The 21705-nt window shown below is 48.2% G+C and overlaps 7 protein-coding genes across 7 annotated transcripts; 2 read left to right on the top strand and 5 right to left on the bottom strand.

Annotated features, from left to right (window-relative positions):
• Positions 1-659: 659 nt before the first annotated feature.
• HOO65_040273 (40S ribosomal protein RACK1) lies at positions 660-2523 on the bottom strand (the record flags this gene model as incomplete). Its single annotated transcript, XM_071002719.1, has 5 exons — positions 660-1085; positions 1321-1638; positions 1895-2021; positions 2158-2195; positions 2482-2523. The coding sequence occupies 5 exons, from the start codon at positions 2521-2523 to the stop codon at positions 660-662; spliced, it is 951 nt and encodes a 316-aa protein (XP_070859116.1).
• An 834-nt stretch (positions 2524-3357) lies between these two features.
• Positions 3358-4622, bottom strand: HOO65_040272 (putative mitochondrial carrier; the record flags this gene model as incomplete). Its single annotated transcript, XM_071002854.1, has 3 exons — positions 3358-3702; positions 3825-4418; positions 4614-4622. 3 exons carry the CDS (start codon positions 4620-4622, stop codon positions 3358-3360), a joined length of 948 nt encoding a protein of 315 aa, XP_070859115.1.
• A 1467-nt stretch (positions 4623-6089) lies between these two features.
• Positions 6090-7678, bottom strand: HOO65_040271 (Pre-mRNA-splicing factor srp1; the record flags this gene model as incomplete). Its single annotated transcript, XM_071002772.1, has 6 exons — positions 6090-6142; positions 6208-6284; positions 6350-6564; positions 6654-6753; positions 6819-6875; positions 7593-7678. 6 exons carry the CDS (start codon positions 7676-7678, stop codon positions 6090-6092), a joined length of 588 nt encoding a protein of 195 aa, XP_070859114.1.
• A 1378-nt stretch (positions 7679-9056) lies between these two features.
• Positions 9057-11112, top strand: HOO65_040270 (Sterol O-acyltransferase 2; the record flags this gene model as incomplete). Its single annotated transcript, XM_071002681.1, has 3 exons — positions 9057-10428; positions 10493-10926; positions 10993-11112. The coding sequence occupies 3 exons, from the start codon at positions 9057-9059 to the stop codon at positions 11110-11112; spliced, it is 1926 nt and encodes a 641-aa protein (XP_070859113.1).
• A 450-nt stretch (positions 11113-11562) lies between these two features.
• Positions 11563-13919, bottom strand: HOO65_040269 (putative fimbrin protein; the record flags this gene model as incomplete). Its single annotated transcript, XM_071002629.1, has 5 exons — positions 11563-11594; positions 11676-12632; positions 12744-13455; positions 13530-13740; positions 13897-13919. 5 exons carry the CDS (start codon positions 13917-13919, stop codon positions 11563-11565), a joined length of 1935 nt encoding a protein of 644 aa, XP_070859112.1.
• Positions 13920-15892: 1973 nt separating this feature from the next.
• Positions 15893-16792, top strand: HOO65_040268 (Zinc finger, RING/FYVE/PHD-type; the record flags this gene model as incomplete). The annotated part of the gene is made up of 2 exons (XM_071002983.1): positions 15893-16062; positions 16252-16792. 2 exons carry the CDS (start codon positions 15893-15895, stop codon positions 16790-16792), a joined length of 711 nt encoding a protein of 236 aa, XP_070859111.1.
• Positions 16793-17230: 438 nt separating this feature from the next.
• On the bottom strand, positions 17231-20472 carry HOO65_040267 (putative phospholipase C20G8.02, mitochondrial; the record flags this gene model as incomplete). Its single annotated transcript, XM_071002541.1, has 3 exons — positions 17231-18206; positions 18303-20089; positions 20215-20472. 3 exons carry the CDS (start codon positions 20470-20472, stop codon positions 17231-17233), a joined length of 3021 nt encoding a protein of 1006 aa, XP_070859110.1.
• Positions 20473-21705: the final 1233 nt, after the last annotated feature.

Genomic DNA, 21705 nt, shown 5'->3' with positions numbered 1-21705 from the left:
ACTTGCTACAACAGGGAACCTTCACACAATAGGGTCAGAACTCCCCTGAATGAAGGCCCTTTTGTCCCCAAACTTTGCTTCGACGTGGATTTTAAAGGAAAATGTATGTCTTTGGCTACGGTCTATTCAACCTGGTGGTCGAGAAAAGCAATGATATTGGATACATCACTTTATTCATGTACAATACAGATACATTAATTGCGCAAAATAAGAACTACAGGGCAGTATGAGGAATGTTATCTCTTTGTGATGTCAGTACATCTCGTGACTAGAGTTAACTTTAGAACCCTAAGGCAGCACACAAACTAGATTTGCATTATTAGGGTTAAATACAGATCAAGAGCTGTATATGCCCTATACAAAACTAGAGCAAGTGGCAGTGATATAATAACTACATGCAAGGCTCTTTTCTTTTGCTGTTGTTTCTTGTTGTAAGATAGCATCAATTTCTCACCCCTCTCCGGTTTTATGTATGAGTATAGGTGGAAGTATGCATTCGTTTGTGCATGTGTGGAATCCATTCATCGATCATCACAAATAATAGTAAAAATAGCAAAAACAGCAGAATACGGACGCGTGGGGTTCCGATGTCCTCTAGAAGCTTTGAAAGTTTTTTTGTGTTCCCTTTTTTTCATCAAGTACTTAAAAAACATAATTCTTTAAGCCCGCGACATAACACCCCAGACACGGATGGTGTTGTCAGTGTAGCCAGCGAACAGAGTCTGACCGTCAGCGCTCCACGCCAGCGAGATGCACTCGGGCTCGCGGCTCCGCTTGCCAATGTTGGTGAACTCGGCCTTGAGCTCATCAACCTTGGTCTTCTTCTCCAGGTCGAAGATGATGATGGAGGAGGCAGTGGCAGCGCATAGCCAGTAGCGGTTGGGGGAGAAAACCAGAGCGTGGATCTCGTCACCGGCGTTCAGCGAGTACAGGTGCTTAGACTCGTTCAGGTCCCACAGCATGGTGGTACCGTCCTTGCCACCAGAGGCGCACAGAGAACCATCGGGGGAGATGGTAACGGTGTTGATGTAGCCGTTGTGGCCGATGTGGTCGGTCTGAAGCTTGCAAGAAGACAGCTCCCAAACCTGAATCAGTTCAGTTAGCAGGAAAGCTCTTAAAGTGCTATGCTGAGGCTAAGAATTGCCAACAAGACGAGACGAATGCTAGTTGTTGAATCAGGATATGGTGTATGTTGTTCTCATGGCCTTTGGAGCTCTGAAGTAGCAAATACGTAAAAATGACATCATGAACAAGCAAGCTTGTACGTCCTACGACTTTTTCTGTGGCAATTCTAGCAAGGTTTTTATAGTAGTAACGTACCTTGACGAGCTTGTCCCAGCCAGCGGAGACGATGACGGGGGTCTGGGGGTTGGGGCTGAAGCGGACGCAAGAGGCCCACTCGGTGTGACCCTTCTCGGTCAGGGTGAACTTGCAGTCACCCAGGGTGTTCCAAAGCTTGACGGTCTTGTCACGGGAACCCGAAACAATCTGGCGGTTGTCGGCGGAGAAAGAGACCGACAGGACATCACCCTCGTGACCAACGAATGTCCGGGTAGTGTTACCGGTAGCCAGCTCCCACAGACGCAGGGACTTGTCCCAGGAGGCAGACAGAGCGTAGGCACCATCGGAGGAGATCACCTAATCGTAGTTAGAATTTTCTGTTCCAGTGTCACTGAGACTGGCAATCATTTGAGGGCTCCTTTCTTTTAAAGCCCTGTCTCTCGTTTAATACTGAAGGATCCATCCAGCATGTATCGAAAGAGCGGAAAAATGGAGCCCTTGGACATGGAGAGACGGGGCTGAAGAAACAATCCCGCAAAGAAAGCCAGTCGTCAAGGCTAAACAAGATATATAGCTTATTCGATGGGGGATAGGATTGGAGTTCTCAACATACACAGTCAGAGACAATGTGAGAGTGGCCCTGGAGAGAGCGCTTGGGGTAGCCGTATTGGGTCTCATCGCGGGTCAAGTTCCAGATGATCAGAGTCTTGTCACGCGAGGCAGACAGGAGCATGTTGGGGCTGGAAGAGAGGAATCTAGTTAGCTTTGATGTTTTTATTCTCGTCTGCTCTCTCGTCGACGTGGAGGCTGATCGAATAACAGGGCTTGGAGGCGGAAATCAATTTCGATGAAGGGGGGGGAAGAGGTTGATCGTACTTCTCCATGGAGGTAGCCAGGGAGGTGACCCAGCCGTTCTGTGAGCAAGAGAGAGTCAGTGCATTGCCCCATGTTAAAATTCAAGATCTTGCTTCGTTCAACTCATTTGATTTTTTAGCCCTTGGTAGCGGGAGAGCCTTTCTAGGTCGTCGACGCATAAATAATGCTATTATGACCTGTATGAAGGCTCTGTAGCCGACCACCGCCCAGGGTTAAAAAAATGCTAATGTATTGTTTTGAAGCTGGTGATTTCGCGAGCAAACGACTTGTACGTATTGGTGGGGGGAATTTGCGCCGGAAAGAGAGAGAGGGGCGTTAACGTACGTGGCCCTCGAGGGTGCCCTTAAGGATCAGCTGCTCAGCCATTGTCGAAGATTTGGTTATGACGACAAAAACGAAAAAAGAGAGGGAAAGAGACGAGTCTAGAGGCTTTCTCTTCAAATCAAGAGAAAGGGAAAAAAGAGGGTAGGAGATTTGGGAAGCAATTGGTTTCTCGCCCAGTAGAATTGGCTGGGGCCCACTATGCCCTGCAAGGAAGCAAAATTTCAGGATTCGATGAATTTTTGTGTGGGCAAAAATTCAAAAGCGTTAGGGCCGCACACATGAAAAATAGTGGGGAAATACCTGACGTCTGCTGGCAGCTGTGATCGATGAGGGGGCAGCTGTGAGAGCATTGTTTGGCTAACAATCTCTTTGGGGTTCAGACGGAAACATTGCGAAGGTTCTTCTTTGTGTTACCAATAGTCACAACGTTGTCATTGTGGCTGAAGTAGTTAGACTTTTTGGTGTATGTTTTACCCGTCTTACAAATCAAGCGAGGCTGGACTTTAGGTCGATTGCGCATGTTGTTATGGCTATATTGCACATGTGGTCTTGAATTGATTAGGCATGAAGATTTGTTCGCTTTCTCGACACAGAATTCGCGATGTAAAACAGAACATAGACTATAAAAAACACAAGATGTTGAAAGGCTGGACGAATATGAACAAAGCCAGAACCAGGATATGAGAACAAAACAAAGAAAAAGACCGCACGCAATGATGATATCCTACCCCGAAAATCCAATTCCATCCTGTCTAATGCCAAAGGAAAAAAAAAACACAAGAATTAAGCAAACAAGCAGATAGACAAAGAGAACGCAAAAGACGAAACTCGTGTCACATTACAACAACCATCACCGCCGCCCGGTTATACTTCGCTCTACAAAGACTGTTCTTCTTCTCCCGACGACTTGAGACCCAAGAGGAAATCGCGTGTCAGCTCAAAGCTGAGCCAATTTGACGCCATGCTAGGCGCAACCTTGAGTAGATTAGGCAAGATGCCCTTATACAAGCCCTTGATGCCCTCCTGCATAATGATGACGCGGACAGCATCAAAGATGCCCTTGTATTTATAGCCCATACCGGACATGGTGTTGATCTGGAATCGGCGGCGGAGAACATCGAAGGGGTAAGTGCAAGTCTGGGCTACGGCGCCAGAAAAGGCACCGGCAAGGAGCTTGCCAATGGCGCCAGGATTTTGCTCGCCATCGGGGTGAGTTGTTTCCTGGCCCATTCGTAAGTCATGAAATTGAGACCGACCTGGAGGGCTCGCAAGATGGGTTAGTTGATCAGCGGACCAAACAAAGGTGTATGCGCATAATTGGAACATGGGAGTAGAGGACTTACATATGGTGCTACACCGGCGATAGTTGGTAGGATACCGCTGTATAACGCGCGGATACCACCCTCTGTGCGATAGATATTGACCATGACCGTCCACATGCCCAGGGGTTTTGCCGGGTGAGCACCCAGCTCTGCAAAGGAAGCGGTCTGGATGGAGAGCCGCGTCCGCACAATGTCCAACGGGTAGGTGAAAATGACTGACGTCACACCAGCCAAACCACCACAGGCGAGTCTCGACAAAGGTGACAAGTCGGCGCCGGGCGTGGCTTCAAAAAAGTAGCGCTTATAGAGGTTGTAACTACCAAACTGCACGGCGGAATAGGGCACAATGCGAATGCAGTTGGTGCCGTTCCCACGCATGAAGCCGCGCCAGCCTTCCTCGCGCCACATTTTGGTCAGGCCACCACGGATAGAAACCTTATAAGCATCGCGGCCGACACTCTGCACTTGGTACAGAATCTTCAAACGTTCGAGCGGGGACACGACGGTTCGAGAGACAGCGCCAGCAACACCCCCAGCGCAAAAAGATGCGACGAATGGCTGCGAAAAGAACTCGCGTGCCTTGGGGAAGGTTGCGGTCGACGGTTCGGCTTGTTTCTAGAGAAAAGCAAGGAGAATGCATGTTAGTCGTAAAGAGTATGGAAGGGGGTTTTCGTCTGGCGTATGTGCAAGGGCTGGCAACGGCTGCGCTGGTCGATCAGACGTAGTCGACGAGCCGGCAACTTTGGCCTGTTCCGGCGAAGAGTCTCGGGGGAAATTGGACAAAAGGATAGAGTCTAAGGAAAATCTCACCAGCGCCATTTTTGCTGCAGCGTATGAATTGTATGATGCAATGTAGAAGAGAGCGACGGGTAATGGCGAGAGTCGAAGCTAAACGTATGGTAGTGAGAATACCACAGAAGCACGCGGAAAAGATGGCACAGCAGCAAAAAGAAAACAACGAGGACAAAGGTTTGACAAAACTGTCTGTAACGAGCTGTAATTCGGGTGGGAGGAAGCGAGATGCGTAGAGCGGTGACTTCTTAGCTGTGCTTGATCAATAATGCGCGTGCCGGGATCCTCTCTGCACAAAGGAGGCTTTTGGAGAGAGACTGCTGGCTTGTATTAGCCGCGGTAGAAGACAGAGAAAAATAGTATGACCAAAACGACGGGAAAAGAAGTGAAAAAAGACAAGCTTTGAAAGAACAACGATTGTAGGAAGTGTGCAATGCAAGAGGCGAGGCCAGAATAAAGGAGAGGGTAAGAGGAGAGGACAAATCTATACGGAGGAGAGAGTAGAAGGCAAAAGACGGGAAGAAAATATAGAGGACTTGAATGAGTGAGGAGTTGGCCAAGGCTAAGCGGCCAAGCTTAGCGTAGGCTTTGGCCTGCGGCAGATTCTACAGGGTCCTACTTTTATTGGTCTCTAGGCTTCCAGGTGTTTGGGCCTCTAGGCCTCTAAGCCTGCTTCGTGTCTGGTCTTGTCCCATGCAGGCACAGCAAGATGTCAAGTCAGGCCAAGGACAAAAGGAGCAAACACTGGTGATCTCCATATTACACACATATATGTACATACTATATACATGTTGCACATGAAGAGGGGTCCTGGAGAAGCTCAGGGCAACGGCGACCCCAATTCGTGAGACAACGTCGCCCTTGCAACAGAACAAGAAAGGGATCCCCGTTAGTGCTCCTCCCACGAAGCATTTGAAGACTAGCTCACACGAGTATCAATTGAGTCTGTCTCACTCATGAGGCTTGGTTTTCTAAGCCCGGCTGCAATCGGATAACTTGGGACAGTGTGTAGGAAATAGAAATACTGTAATATTACGCGATTTTGTCACTGTCTATACTGTGTCAACATGGGACATGACGACGTGACGAGAGCATATCCGATGGCAATGGTAAGGTGATAACGCCAACATTCATATTTATGTGTATCTTAGTTATATGGGACGTTATTTTTCTCAGTGCTAGCTCCGGATCAGTACCATTCTGCGGCATCAAGGCTACTTTCCAAATAAACAGCAGACAAAAAAACAAACAAAGGATCCAAGTAGACACAACGTAAAACCCGGATAAAACCTCAAATAACATGCCAACCCATTACAAGGGTCCTCAACTCCAGGATAAGCAGACAATAAAGGCGAATAGAAAAAAAAAAGAGCACCTATAGCAAGGAGAACTTGAAAAACGGCATGTGGCAACAGGAAGACAACCAGAACAAACTGGATGCTTGAGCAACTATGCCCACTCTACAACATCAGACATGATATGATGTCTTGTTGTTTACTCTGCGACATCAAGTTCATCATGAGCTGGGGGAGGGCTTTCGACATTGGCTATAAAGTGATGGGTCAGTAATGCTGTCCATTTAAGGAGGCAGTAAGGGATATTGTAATCTTACGTTTGTGGTCCTCACTGGCAGGCTCACGACGGTCGCGGTCATCGCGATCCTCCTTGGTTTCGCGGTCATCGCTAGAGCTAAGGTGATATATAACTATTAGTATTTTTGGCCGTGGGTAGAACTATGACCCTTAATTACTCACCGTCGATCAGGGCTGCGAGAGCGGTCGCGATCACGACGATCCCGGTCATCGTAACGATCACTTCTATCACGACGATCCTCCTTACGAGGCGGAGTCAGATCCCGGCCGCTGCTGCGACGGGGTGAAGGGGAACGACCACGACGAGGGGAACGGCGGCGATCGCGGTCGCGACCCGAATCAAAGCGCCACGAAGCCGAAGGAGGGGTACGCGCCCACTGATAGTATAAGTTAGCCTTGCTCGTCTACAATGCCGGACTCCTTATGGGTCCGCAAAAGCCCCGTTCACCCATTTGTCTCAACTCACCTCAATCTTGAGGATGTCATCGCGGCCGATGCGCTTGTTGTGCATCTCATGGTAAGCATCATCAGCATCACGACGATCCTCATACTCAACAAAAGCGAACCTAGAGCTATCTTATTAGAATAATGGCTATCAACAGAGGTAGGCAGCAGCAATTTAAAAACGTACAGTCTGCTGCTAGCGGAGCGAGGAGCGGGAATGTCGCAGCGGACCAGGCGACCATAGCTGCAGAGATTTGTTAGTATTGAACAGGCTCGGAGATACGGCAAATTTGGCGAGGAACAAAAATAAATAAACTCTTAAAAAGCACGAATACATCATCTAACGAAGGCGTCCGTTGTTTTTCAACCGACGCTCGTAGGGGTGTTCCTTTCCGTTTGCCTGTACATATATTTCACTAAGCAATATGCTTTGGACTGCTGCGCTCACGTAGTACATCGTTCAAATGCATGCCCAATACTTCACTAGATCGCCAGAGAAACAAACTTTCTGTCTTCTGGGATTCAATAAGAGCAGGGCTACAATGAGTAGGCTGGCCATATTGAATACGCCAACGGCTCGGGATGGCACTAAATAAAAACGGCGACGGACGAATGCAAAGTGATGCGCTAGCGAGCGAGCGAGTGGGACGAGGACAATAAACGACGACGGCGACGGTGAGGACGAGGAGAAACGCGACGAGGGGTAAAAGGGGACTAGGAGATGCGGTGTGCGAGGTACGGTGCGAGGGAATGTGCGACGCGGTGGTCGGGTCGCCAGCCGATGCTGAGCGGTGAATGAGTGAAATCACCCGGTTCGAGGTTGCGCATCGGATATACCGGGGCTGAGAATCGCGTTCGGGGGCGCGCTCGGTGGGAGGAGGGTAGAAGGGTCGAATTGGAAAGGCGATATCGATATCATCTTCACGAAGCTGAAGATGTCGATTTTGCGAGGAGGACGTACCGTTCGAACTCGTAGGCAAGATCGCGTGCACGGGTGCCCTGGCTGAAGCCAGTCACATACAGCGTAGTGCTACCACCGCGAGACATTATTATTAAGCTGGCAAGTTAGAATCAATGGCAAAATAGCTCGATGATAGGAAACAAAGCGGTTCTTGATGGCGTCGCTTGACTTTTGACCAGGAGAAGAATGGCTTTGATTGTAATTTCGACGAGGCTGTAGATAAACAAGGAAGCAAGGAATTGGACGCGAATGTTAATGGGTGCCCAGCGAAACTCATAGCTGTCGAACCCACTTTAAAAAGAGGAGTTGTATCACGTGAAGGGGATTGTTGCCACTCTCTCACGGATGCCAGAATAAACTCTGTCAGCTGGCGACGCCTGCCACGCACTAGAGCAAACGACGATAGCAAAAGCGCAACACTGGAGAAAGGCAGGCTTTAACAGAGATGACATCATTCAGTCCAATGTGCTTCGTGATGGCGAGCCCACTTCACATCATAAATTGTAGGGGTGGATACAAGGAGATTAATCAAAGAACACACTCCAAACAGAGTTTTTGCCGTAGTAATGCCATAGAAGAAACTTCCAGAATAGCCGCGGAGACAGACAACGATGTCATGGGTCTATCTATTCATGCACAACAGATAAAGCCCAGTGGTATGCGGCAAAGCCGGAACCTCTTTTTGGCATGATGTGGGCGACAAAAAGATGCCCCTCTCTCCACTTGCGTCACATGTTGAAAGAAGGTTTCGAAAGCTGAGACCTTGCAGCTTTCCAGGAAGTCGAGCTACTATAAAGATGCAAAAGGCCAACAGTCTTTTGTAATCGGAATTATCATTATTGCGTGCGCCGAGTTAACGAGATCGCCCGTCGGGCTTAGAATGATGCCGACCTCCTTATAGTAATATCTGACCTAAAGCGGCACTCCTTTGCTGTCAAACATATGACCAGACTAGCAGGAAATAACTCTGAAAGGAAAGTCTAGCTCCGGGTTGCGTCCTTTGAACGGTTATGCTGGAGGTCCTTTTTTTTCTTTTCTAGTATTTTTTCTGCTCCCGTGACCGCATGATCAAGAAGAGCGTTACATAAAATACGGAAACCCGGAGCTGCTGGACCACTACCGCGACTCGCCTCCCAATTGTTGCTTATTTCGTTCATGTCTCACATCCTTATGAGCTGCTTATTTATACTCAAGCTCTACACCAGTCTATGCTTTGTAGCTTTTGATGTGTAATTATTTGCCATCATTCTGAATCTTTTTTTATATTACACAGCTACACAAGCTTGCCGTCTTTACTCTATGAAGTTACCCTTCTAATAGGCCTGCCCGCAGCTGTGCCATTACATTTCCACTCTACTCACATCACACATTTGTCATACTCGTGATTGAGATACCACCTCTTCCTTTCCTTGCCTCTTCTTCCTACTTCTATCAAATTCTTTGTCAGCAAGCAGATTGAAAACTATGGAGGCAACTACCAGGCCTGACACACCACCCACAACACCTCCCCAGAGGAAGTCAAGAGCAGTGTTTGCTACTCCATTCCCCCCAGCATCTTCACCTAAAAACAGTCCCTCTCTGGACAGCGGTATCAATATCACGATGAGTTCCACCACTGAAACGACGCCGGATACATTCACTCTACGGCACCGGAAGCCCGACGCCCGTACCGAAGCTCTAATCCTCAGTGAAGATATTGATGTTTCGGTCACAAACAATGCTGGAAACACAAAGGACCTCTCTGATGACGAGAAGCATGTCCTGCTCCAGTCAACTGAGCTTCGGGACGTTATCAAAAGCTCTCTCCAGAACTGCGATGGTCCAAAAAAGGTTCTGAAACGCGGCAAGTTTCGCGATCTAATCTTCACCAAGCAGTTCAGTGCTTTTGATGGCCAAAATGACTCTGCCGCCAACAGCCCGTTCATTGGCTTCTTCAACCTCTTTTGGATGAGTGTATTCATGTACATGCTCAAAATCGTCGTACTCAATATCTCCATTCACGGCAATCCACTCGGAACACACGAGATCATCTCGACCATGGTTTCGCGCGACCTAGTCTACCTTGGATTAGCGGATGGTGTCATGTGTGCCCTAACGCTCGTTTCGTGGGGAATACAACACATCATGTTTGCGGGCTATCTCAACTGGGACCGTTCTGGTTGGCTATTGCAACATGCATGGCAGGTGTTCTTTATCGTCAGCGTAATTGGACTAACTCTATACCGCGAGTGGCCTTGGACACACACTGTATTCTTTGTGCTGCACGGCCTGACTATGCTGATGAAGCAACACGCCTATAGCTTTTACAACGGCTATCTATCAACCGTCTACTACGAACGGGCATCTTTGATAAAGAAGCTTAAAGAGCTAGAGGCTATTGCGCCTAGCCATAAAGCCTCAAACACCGCTCCTGCCGCGGCAGATATTGACACTACCCATCTCGCTGAAAACCCCCATCCGCTGCCAGCAGAAAGTCTCGATTTCAATGCCCGTCGTGTGCACAACTCACATGATCAAGACTTGCAAGCAATTGCGGCTGCTATAGACTCTGGAGAACCACTAGACCTGGCGCAAATCAGCACTTATAAACAAATCATTAAGTGGGAAATCGATGCCTTGACAGAAGAGCTCAAGGGCCGCGCTACTGTTCCCGAGCGAATGTACCCAAACAACCTAACACTCAAAAATGCCTTGGAGTGGGTAGCATTGCCAACCTTAGTCTACGAGCTGGAATACCCGCGGTCGAATAAGATAAACTGGCGCTATGTTGCAGTCAAAGTGACGGCGGTTTTTGGAATAATCTTTGTCATGATTCTGATTTCTCAGCACTTTATTTGTAAGTCTTTATTTGCGTTTTTTTTTACATAAGCCAAGACTAACAATAGTATTTGTTTGTCTAGATCCCGTCTTCAGTCAAGCTATTGCCATGAAAGAGGCTAATGTGCCAGTTATCGAACGCTTCAAAGTTTGGCCATCAATGCTGAGCGACTTGATGTTCCCGTTCGTAATGGAGTATCTGCTGACATGGTACCTGATCTGGGAGACAATTCTCAATGTACTTGCCGAGCTGACTTACTTTGCTGATCGCAGCTTTTACGACGCTTGGTGGAACAGTGTATCGTGGGACCAGTTTGCTCGCGACTGGAATCGTCCTGTGCACAACTTTTTGTTACGCCATGTGTACCACTCATCACAAGCGAGCATGGGTATTGGTCGGTACACAGCAACCATCATTACATTTTTCCTTTCAGCTTGTGTGCACGAGCTAGTGATGTGGTGCTTGTTCAAGAAGCTGAGGGGATATTTGCTTATTATGCAGATGTTTCAGATTCCAGTATGTTCAACTTATAATCCGCTGAGACAACAAAATTTGCTGACGATTTATCACTCTTTTTCATAGCTTGTTTCCCTCCACCGGTCGCGGTTTCTCAAGGGCCGCAAGACGTTGAATAACTTGATCTTCTGGCTAGGAATCTTTACAGGCCCAAGTCTATTAGGAAGTCTTTACATTATCTTGTAAGAAGTATGCAAATAGTAGCATGTTATTTTATCATTATTGTTAGCAGTACAAATATATTGTATCCATACACCAAAGGAACACTACATTTTAACATGTACACATTCTGCGTGTTGAAAAAGAAAATTAGAAAAAAAAAACATATTTTAGTAGCCAAAAAAAAAATCTGCGTCTCATAGAAAAAGGAGAAGAAAAGCTGGCCGTGAAGTCATTGATCAAAAGCAAAAACAATTATCCAGATAACGCAGAGAAGACCCATGGCGTGCCGCGCGCGCGCGCATAGCACAGGGCAGCAAGACCCAAGATTTCTTTTTTCCCTTTCCTTTTTCCGCCTTGTCACCTTTGGCGTAATCCGAAATGGAAGATTATGTGGCAGATGAGATAAAACAATGGATAGGAAGAAATTTGTGCCATGTTTTGTTCTAGGTGTTAGTGTTGCTAGGCTGGGATGATTTACATTTTCTCGTGTGTTGCCATGAGCGAACCTATTCATTAGAAGGTTAGCAAAGTTGAACACAAGAACAGGGAAATAAAAACCAGGGGAAAGGATAATAATGATAACTCACCAATGAAAGTCGTTACTAGACGACTGCGAACCTGGCAAATATCCTCGGGCACCAGCCAAATTGTCGCACCCATCTTGCGAGCAATCGAAATGCTCAGCTTGGCATTGAGGTAGGCGTCATCATCCGTGCGGCCGGGGGTGACGAGATCATAATCAACATAGCTGCTCTTCATGCCGTTGAGCACATCAAGCAGGAAGACTCCGGAGCTAAGAGCGGGGTCCTTGAAAGAGCGGATAGACGAGGTCTTGCCGCCCTTACGGCTCATGTCGTTAGCCCAGCGCACCATTTCAGCGTCGGTCATTTCACGTTTGCCAAGGCGACGTGCAAGGTCTGACAGCGTCACAGTGATGTTACGGCGCATCAGCTGCCATACGAAGCCAAGCGTTAATGTGCGCTGGCCGTCAGTGATGTCGGCTCCCTGGATACCAACAAGGGAGAATCCAGCTTGCTTGCCGAGCTCGATGGCATAGTTGGTGTTCTCAACGGCCTTGAAGCGCATCATCTCGCCGCCATGGGCAGGGGCCTTGTTGACGTGACGCCAATTGATCTGGCCAGGAATGATCTTGTCGTAAGCTTGTAGAAGAATGCTGCCATCGCGCAAGTCGTCGAAGAATGATTGAATCGAAGGCTGTACATCTAAAGAGTTGAGCCACAGGGTAAAGACACGGGCCTCGCGCTCGCCCTCAGCGTCAAAGTCCTCAACTTGCAACTTCTCTTCCTCAGTGATGGGATCCAGGCAGGGGTGGGTGTTGAACAAGTTTGCAACGAAAGCCAAGTTTAGTTTGGGGTTGCCAGCAACCAGGGACTTGGGCGTCAGGAATTTTCGGCAGCCCAAACGGTCGGCGTTCTGAAGCACTTGCTCGGCACGCTGTAGGGTATCGCGGGTCTGAAGAGGGCTGCGATCACATCCGTAGTCGGCGCCGATCTGGGCGAGGAGAACAGTATAGTTCTCGCCATCTTTGACATCAGTAGAGAAATTGGTGACCCTGGATATAGAGGAGACAGATTAGTAACAAAGGAAAAAAGAAAAGAAATTCGGGTCATACGCAAAAGAAGAAAAAAACTCACTTTCTTTGCCAGCCAGCAGCCTTAAGTTGGTAGTTGAACCAGCGTAGCAGAATCTGCTCGGGGACAAACGCAGGAACTGCTCCAGAGTCTCGTCATCTTCGAGCAGACGGTATAGCTCGGGATGCAACTTGATGTCGATCTTACCCAGCAGGCCGCGGCGAATGATCTGCCAGATCAAGCCCAAAATAAGATGTTCGCGCACCTCGATGATGTCACCACTGCCGATGTTGACGACAGAGCAGCCAATACCCTTGGCAGACTCAATTACAATGTTGTTGTTTTCCGTCATGTGGAAGGCGTTGAGTGTCTTGATCTTGCGACCGGGGATGTTTAGAACACGCTCATCAATAGTATCAGGCACGGAGTCGTTGATAAGCTTAGCGAGCACCAATCCATCTTTGCAAAGGTCGAACATTTCGAAGGTATCCGTAGGGAAAGGCAGGAGATGGCCAATGTCGGTATCGCCAGCCAAAACGGCGTTGATATGACGGGTAAACTCGGTCCGCTCATCTTCGTTAATCGTGTGAGTGGTGTTGGTATTGGAGCCATGGACGAGAATCTTGCCACTGCCGCTGGGGCGCGACCGGTGGCCAATTTTGCTGCCAGTAAGTTGGGCGACGATGCCGGTGGTGATGGGAGAGGTAGGGGCAGGATGGTTGCCAGTACTCATACGCTGCTGGGCAGGAGAAGACTCGCGGAGCTTGGCAATGAGCTGTTGTTGGGAGGTGATGACCAGTTAGCATAGGAATAGGGAGAGATAGGAAGTGCTCTCAAAGGATGTCTTACACCAACGTAGTCTTCTAGCTCTACTCTGCGCGACGAATCCAAATCAACCTCCTTCAAAGCCTGACGCACAACATCGTAAGGTTGTCTCTCGCTGTTCTGGGTTGCCTTGATAGCAGTCGACTCATCAATGTAGCCCTTGTCGTCGACGTCGAGTTTACGAAAGGCGTCGCTGAGAGCAAAGATCTCAGGCTGCTGGAATTGAGGGTATTTCCTAGAGGGACGTAGATAGAGGTTCGAGATTAGAATGGACTACTCGAAATGAAGACGAGGGGTAGTTTTGCGATTGATCGCAAGCTAGGGAGGGAGGCAAAACGGGCGGATAGGGAGGCAGCACGCAACATGGGAGCTCGATAATAGAGATACTCACTTTTGAAGTCTAATGACGTTCATGATGGGCGGTTAGTTTGATAGGCGAGGAATATCGTAGAAGGAAGAGGGAACAAAAAGAGAAATAAGAAGGGAATATGGACAGCGAAGAGTTGTGACGAAGTCGAGTTAGCTAAAAAAGACCGACCGGCTTTGATGGAATGGGCAAGTCTGAGTCTTGTCTTAGGCTTGAGAGTCGGGGGTTTCCCTGGTCTGGGGGCGTGAGCTAGGGCTAAAGGAAATAAGGCTAACAAGGGGGGTAGCTTTGGTCTGGTCTTTCGTGTTAGCTATCGCAGTGGAATATGGCGACTGGGAGGCTGCATCTACACCCCTGGAAGACGATGGAAGGCAAGAGAAGGCAATGATATAATAAGAAAATGAGGAGCAGATGTGTGGCGATGATGGTGATGATGATGATGGAACAGGGCAAAAAAGGGGGATAGGACAGGGCACAAGATGGCAACTAGAGAGAGAGCACGGGACGCTTCGGTTGGTTGCTGAATGATAAAAATTACACCAACAGGAATAGGACTGGATAGCAGAGCACAACAGTGGATGGCCGTTCACACCAGAGGAAGTTCTCTGTTTCAGCAGCTTATAAGAAGAAAGCTATGAGCTAGGCGAAGCTGTATTGTGTTTAGGCTAGAGAGGAGGGGTTTATAGGGGGGGTCCTTGCTTACTTGAGCGTCGAAATATTTCCAAGTACAAAAAGAAGAAGAAAAGAATATCGGCAGGAAGTAGAAACGCCAGGGCACCAGGCAAGCTAAAAGAGGAAACTGCTTGAGTTGGTAGAATCGAAAGTGAAAGTAAAAATGAAAAAAAGATTCGTCTTGTTCTTTCCTTGTTCAATCTTGATGTGTAAAAGGTAGAATAGAAGGCGCGTTGTGCATCGATGTGCTAAATTCCATAAACAAGGAAGTTGCAAAGCTGTGATAAATGCAACGGCGGGGGCGGGGCATTGGGTACATATGTAAGCGCCAATGTACTGTATACGTACTGTCATACATGATTACATCACGCATTCAATTCATCGCTAACAGCAAGTTGCTATGTAGACCTGCTTGGAGTAGACCTTGGCATATCATTCTTCTGCCTATCCTCTTGGCTGTGCCTGCCTGTTGTTTTGCCCTTCTTGTTCTACCCTTGATCAACCTCTCTTTTTACTCCTGGGGCTGTGCTGCCGTGCAAAGGTACCTGCTTACAGTGCAAGGTGCAAGGTACAGTGTCTGATGTCTCATCGCGTAGCCTGGTCCGGATTTTATGCTGGTACCTTCCTTGGTGTAGATTGGTTTTAGCATATACTTAGCTGCTTAGGAGCAGTCAAGCAGCACAGCCTAGCCTTACGTATACGCTTTCTTAGTTAGGACTACTGCTATGTCTAGCTATTTTGTCCAGGCACCAGAATTAACATAGGACGGGCTGTCCATGACCCTAACAATGCCATTAGGCTTAGGGTCTTGTATTCGCATAAACTCAATGAGGGGTTTTCATCGCCAAGTCCGCTCGAATGCATCACGCAGCAAAGGTGGCTTCAAGACCCAATCTCAGTTTGGGCATCATCTTTAAATATGAGCAGCGCATGAACGTCGTTTTTGTTTTTTATTTGTCCGTTTTCGCTTGGGCCTGCTGTTTTGTTTATGCTTTTTGTTTAGCCTTTAGGATTGTGCTGTCACTATGGTTCCATTGGGTTGGGCCTAGCCAGGTAGGATAAAAAAGAGCCCTAGGTCGTGGGCTCATAAGCCCTTTGGTCAAGGCTTAAGGCTAAAGTTGCATATTTCTTGTGTATTTCTTTATAGCCTGGTCTCTAGCCTGACTAGAGCGAAGATGGACAAGAATAAAAAATATAAAAAGTGGGCATTAAATTCTTGTTTGTAGTTTGATCGCCATAGTAGCACTTATAACAAGATAGCAAAAGTGATCCTTTTGCCGAACAAACCTTTGAACGACTTGACGTCCTGTTCCACAGCAGCACCGCCTCTTTTTGAATTTCCATTACAATGAATGTGTGCCGGACCTGTGATCAGCCTCTGTTCATCCAGCCTGAAAACGACGAGGATGATGACCTGCAGTCTGGCCCCGGTGCCGCCTCTTCATCATCGGCCGCTGTCTCCGCGGGGGAGCAAGTCCCAGATGACCTAGCGCTGACCTGTGAATGTCACTTCCATTGGTAAGAATCCCAGAACTCACTCCCTTTTCTGACTCTTTTTGTATTCCTGCCTGGCCATAGCCCCAGACTAACACGAATTACTATCCATCATCCCCTCAGGGAATGTCTATTTGATGAAGCTACCGACATCGCTAAAAGCGGCGGGTGCCCTGCCTGCGAAAAACTGCTTGTCACTACCAAGCCAATTAGTGTTGAAGCCTTTATTCAAGCACCACCGTCCATCATGGCTGTGTACCTCAACGAGGGCGGCCTAGACCCGGCTCTTGACTTGGGACCATTGCTTGCCGAAGAAGCATTCTTTTCTATTAATCCGCTGGCACGTCGTGCCAAGGCCTTACACCTAATGGCTATCGAGGGCGATGTTGCTGGCCTGTTGGACATGGTGCGTGATCTCTCAAGCGATGAGAGCTTTGCTACCCAGATGGGACCGCTGTTGCGTTTCCAAGACCCGCTGAATGGCGGACGTTCTGCCCTGCATTTGGCAGTTGAGAATAGCAACGAGGATGTTAGCTGGATGCTGCTTTGGGTTGCATCAGCTCTAGGGGTCGAAACTTTCCCACAGTTCTTGGTCAGTATTGCACACGAGTTAGGCCTGGGAAGACTGGAGATTACGTCGCAACAGGAGGATATCCGCTCATTGAGGGATAGCACTGGTAGAACCCCCGAGGACATAGCTCGCGAGATCGAGTTTGCTCCAATGCTGTTGCCAGGCGTTTTAACGCCGCCCTAGTTGAGATTTTCTCCGTGGCATACCTAACATGAACCTAAGGATATGATAGCATGGAAGGGAATTTGATAATGATAAGGGGACTGGCATTGAGACGAGGCGAGACAAATAAAAAACCAAAAGGCGCAAAGACTAAGAAAATCCAAAATCTAAACTACATCCATCATCTGTGATCAAAACATGGATGGTGGGGGTATGAAAGTAAATGGGTGATGGGGGCTATGTGGATAGGCAATATGACATGCATGCATATGTAGGTACGCACCATACACATGCATGCCCGCGACTAACACAGGAGTGAAAGAGCAAAAACAAACAATATAAATGACAACAAGCAATGCCTCGAAGCGGAGCTAAACCAAGATGAATGAAACAGAATGACACGTAACTCGTCTGGTCACTGACAACAGAAAACTTGCCTCTATACTCATCATATTCCCCTCATCTGCGCCTTTTGTTGGCCGTATTTATTCTGCCGGTTCTATTGGACAGAAGCTGCGACAAGAAGAAATGGCTGACGTCCTCGTCAGCCCAGTAGCCCATGTGGGACGCAATCGCGTTGATAGGGTTGTAATCTAGCACCCCCTCTTGTATGGTAAAGTCTACGCGACTATTACGGTTCAGTGCCCGTACCTTTTGTTCTTCGCGGCGGATTTTGTTACTCCTTCTTTCCACATCATCCCACCCTTCTGCCATAGCTGATAGAGATGCTGTTGACGATGGCGAGGAGTTTCCCTTGTCGCTACCATTACTGCCGAGTTTGGATACTGTGTCCTTGTCCTTGTCTGTACGATCTTTACGGGTTTTTTGGAACTTGGAATATAGTGTTTCCAAATCATCGTCAATTAGCGTGGGCTCATTGCCGCTCATACTTGGCCGCCCCTGGGTGTTGTTGGTTGGGTCGGCTAATTGTCGTTTGCGTGCATTGGTCAGCTCACCCAACTTGTTGGCAGCATTGACAGCTTTGCCAACCTCAGAGGCTTCATCATCGTTGCTATTAGCCACGGAGCCGGCATTAAAGCGCGCCACTTCATCATTAGTAAGACCAAGACTGCGGTTGATCAGGCTTGTGGTGATACCAGAACTGAAACTAGACCACAGCCCACTAACGCTCTGCCCGACTTTCATACCAATGCTACTGAGGCCCTGAGGTGCAACGCTACCAAAGATTCCCTTCTTCGTATAAGGTAAGTTCTGCGGTTTGAGTGTCTTCATAGCAGGCGAAATCAAAGGCTCCATACGGTAGGCAATAGGGTCGGATGGGTGGATAATGTTGAAAAGCTGTTCAACCTTGGGCGACGACATTGAGTGAGGGAGTCCAGTGATTGAAGAGATGCGGCGCTCTTCAAAGTCTGGATCTTCAAGGTCAATGACAACTGGCCCAGGGGGGGTTGCATTTTGACGTGCTGCGATTGTTCTGAGGTGAGGCAAGTGTTAGCATCATATATTCGCAACAGAGAATATAAGAGTGAGTAAGAGAGCTAGATTTCTAAGGACGATCAAGTAAACATACCTGCCCTTGAGCATTTGGAACAGTCCAATGGGCGAGCCCAAGCAATAGAGGTCGCTAACGTCAAAGTCAAGACTGAGATGCTCGCGACTTCCAGAGTGCGATTTTCCGCGTGATAATTTATCGCCCGTATATAGCCGTGTTGACAATTGATTTGACTTGCTCTTAGGAGAATCCTGCTTTTGGCGACACAAGATGTCAAACATAAGGGCTGACCCTAGCGAGTGGCCCATTATGTGAACTTTGCCTTTGAAATTGGGATTTCGTTGCTTGAATAGTTTCCAAATGTGATTGGCCTCTTGTGTGACAATTTTGATAATTTGCTCACGATATCCGCTTTGGTAAAGGAGCACATCAAGGGCAAGATCTGACATTAGAGAGCGGGCAAAAGCAACACCCTCTACTGTAATATCTTCGAGAGACGGGTACTCATCTTCATCAAATTCATCAAGGTCGCCGATATCTGCCTCATGCTTTCTGTCTCGTTTTTTGGGAAAATCAAGCAAGTGTCTCCAGCAAACTGGAAGCACTTGTACACGGCAGTTTTCGGTTCCTTTTCCCAGATCACCGTTCAGAGCTTTAAGGTCGGCTGAGCTAGAATAGACTGACTTGATGGTCTTGCGCAGGAGGTTGACATCATGAATAAAATTGATGCTTTCCATACGCAAGCTGAGCATTTGGCCAATGCCGTGGGTTACGAGGACAAGATGTTCGATCTCCCGGCCTTGGGAGTCATGCTCGTCATTATAGTCGTTGCGTATTTCGCTCTCTTGGCGCTTGCGAAGTTCCTCGTCTTGCGAAGTCGTGATCTCGGGATCCTTGGTAGTCTGACCTAAGATGGCCACTGAGCGTCTCTTAGAGGCTTTGTCGGTGGCGGTTGCTTGAAGACCTGGAGTGATGGGAGTCACGGGGGTTCTACAACCCTCAATGTCTTTGTCCTTTTCTTTATCCTTGTCTTTATCCTTGCCTTTACCGGGCTCCTGGTAGCCCCGTATGAGTTTGATACCGCTGAGATGACCTGCTCCCGCAAAGGTACCATACACGGCTGAGGTCACCCACGAGAACATGCCATCGGATGATAGCCAGGCAGTGGTATCGTCCTGATATGTGGCTACGCTGTTCATGTAGGTACCGAATAGGCGATGTGATTGGGGTGTTGAGGGAGCCTCGGCGGATTTTGCAGCCCCTGTTGTTGGCGATGCAATAGCTACTAGGGTCTGCTCGGTACTCGGAGGCTTCAAGTTTTCGGCGGATGACTTGGGAGTTTGCCCCTTGGTCGCAGTTGCTGTGCCCTTCTCAGACTTGGAAAGGGGCGGGGTGTAGAGCCAGGGCTTTACCTTGAGATATCCCTCTTCCAGTTGTGCAGCCAGGTTTTCCTCGCAAGGGACGAGCTTTGAGCCCTCTTGAGTGAACCAGGTGCCTCGGCGAACCTCGTAAATAGGCCCCTGCCAGTACACTGGTCCTAGTTCTCGCTTGGCGATGTCGACGTCAAACAGATAATCCTCGTTCACAGGCACCTTGACGTCAGACTCGACGTCTTGGATGGCGCTATAGGAATAGTCATCGTCAAGTGAGCCATGGGTGCCGGAACGCGGTCGGTTTCGAAAGCGCTCTTCGCTTTTCTCAAGAAGCTCCTGATAAGCGGCTTCGAGGGCGCGTGAGTCTGAATTGGAAAACGATAGAAACTTTTTGGCTGGCGGCAAAGGCTTCTCTTCAGTGGGTTTTTTGGTAGAGTTGGCGTTGGAAGAAACGTTAGGAGCGGGCGGTAGTTGGGGTTTGCGTTTGGGGTTCTTCAGGGTTTGAGTTGGTAAGCGATTGGTGGACATTGGATGACGATAGGAATAGCTAGGTTTCTTTCCTTCATCTTTTTTTTTTTTTACTTTTTTTTTGGAATAGGAGAGGGAAAGACACTTACATCAACAGCGTGATACCACATAACATTCAAAGGAGGACAGTCTGCCGGGTAAGAGCTGAGGCTGCGGCCATAGAGGTGGCTTGTGCTATGGTCTACCTTTTTTGTAATAGGAGCACTGGTGATAGATAGAGGCGAGCTGGTGTCTCTGACAGGAGTGGCAGGCGTAGAAGACCTGCTGGCAGCCCATGGATTGATAGAGTCCAGATAGGAATGGGCCTTTTCAGGCTTCTTCTCTGACTTTGCTGCTGTTGAAGGCATTGTAGACAGCAAGCGGCATCGCGTGAAACGAAGCCAGCGTCGAGTTAGAGCTGGCAATGGACGGGTGATTTGTGGGCGCAAGTAAGAATACAAACGTATATGCGAATTCAATCTCGTGGGACAGGCCAAGGCTAACTGGCGATATGAGGCGAGAATGCTGCTGGAGCTGCTGCGGCCAGTGGCAGCCAAGGCGGAGAAAGAATAAATAGATGTGACGGTGGATGTGGGTGTGGAATACACGGTTGCTGATTCTATGGGGGATGAGGAGAAAGAAGGTGAAAAGGGAAGAAACGAGAAGGAAGATGGAGGGAGGGGAAGGGAAAATGAAGGCAATAGAACAGGATAGAAGAGCAGAAGCCAGACAAAATATAGAGGACGACAGGGAAGAGAACAAAGATGGAAAATAAATGGAGGATAAAAAGATTAAGAAGTCTAAGGTCAACAAAAATGCAGTTGCCGCATGTATATCCAAGACGCTTGAGCCACTGGCAATCACTTGCGTAGGCGTGTGTGTGTATTCTAGGAGTAGGAAGTGTATAATAATAGTAGAGCCAATGAGTAGGCCATGCCAACTAGGCGCAAGGCCTTGTTGACCAAAATTACAGGCAGGCAGAAGCAGGCTTTGCGGTGAACGGTGGACAGTCAGTCACCAGTGGGAAAAAAAAGAGAGAGTTGATGCTGAATAGAATAGACTGGAAGCGAGGGGATTTTAGAAAGGGTGGTCTTGGCCCTCGCAATGGCCTTGGTGTCTTTTTTGGTAGGCAGGAAGCGGTACAGACATGTATATGTAATGTGCAAACAATGAGACAAGACGCAAGGTACAAGTGTAGAGTTACAACAAGTACAACAAAGCCTAAAGACCTAAAGACCAAGGCCACGGCCAATCAATTTAAGTCGGTGAGTTTGTTTAGGGAAAGGACGGACGAACAAAGAAATTGCAGTGAATCAATTGATTTGCTCGCTTTGTCTCAGGCAGTCAAGATGGTAAAACACGACGCTCAAGCCCTGAAATTTCGACAGCTTAACAAGCCTAAAGGAAGACAAAAGAGAGAACAGCATAAAATTACAGGCAAGCTTCGAGTGTGCTTTGGCAAAAACATGATTAAACTTTGTTTTTGTAGCATGTGAAGGGTGGCGGCGCGGCTGGTGGATGCTAGACTGACGACACAGTGCATAGCATTTGGTCAAATCAGCGTGAAGGAAGGAGGCAGCAAACACAGTGCGGGAATATTA

The sequence above is a fragment of the Ceratocystis lukuohia genome (assembly GCF_044167205.1).
Source record: "Ceratocystis lukuohia strain C4212 chromosome Unknown Supercontig4_pilon, whole genome shotgun sequence".
NCBI lineage: Eukaryota > Fungi > Ascomycota > Sordariomycetes > Microascales > Ceratocystidaceae > Ceratocystis > Ceratocystis lukuohia.
Note: the sequence above shows the minus strand (reverse complement) of the source record. Positions and strands in the feature narration are given on the sequence as shown.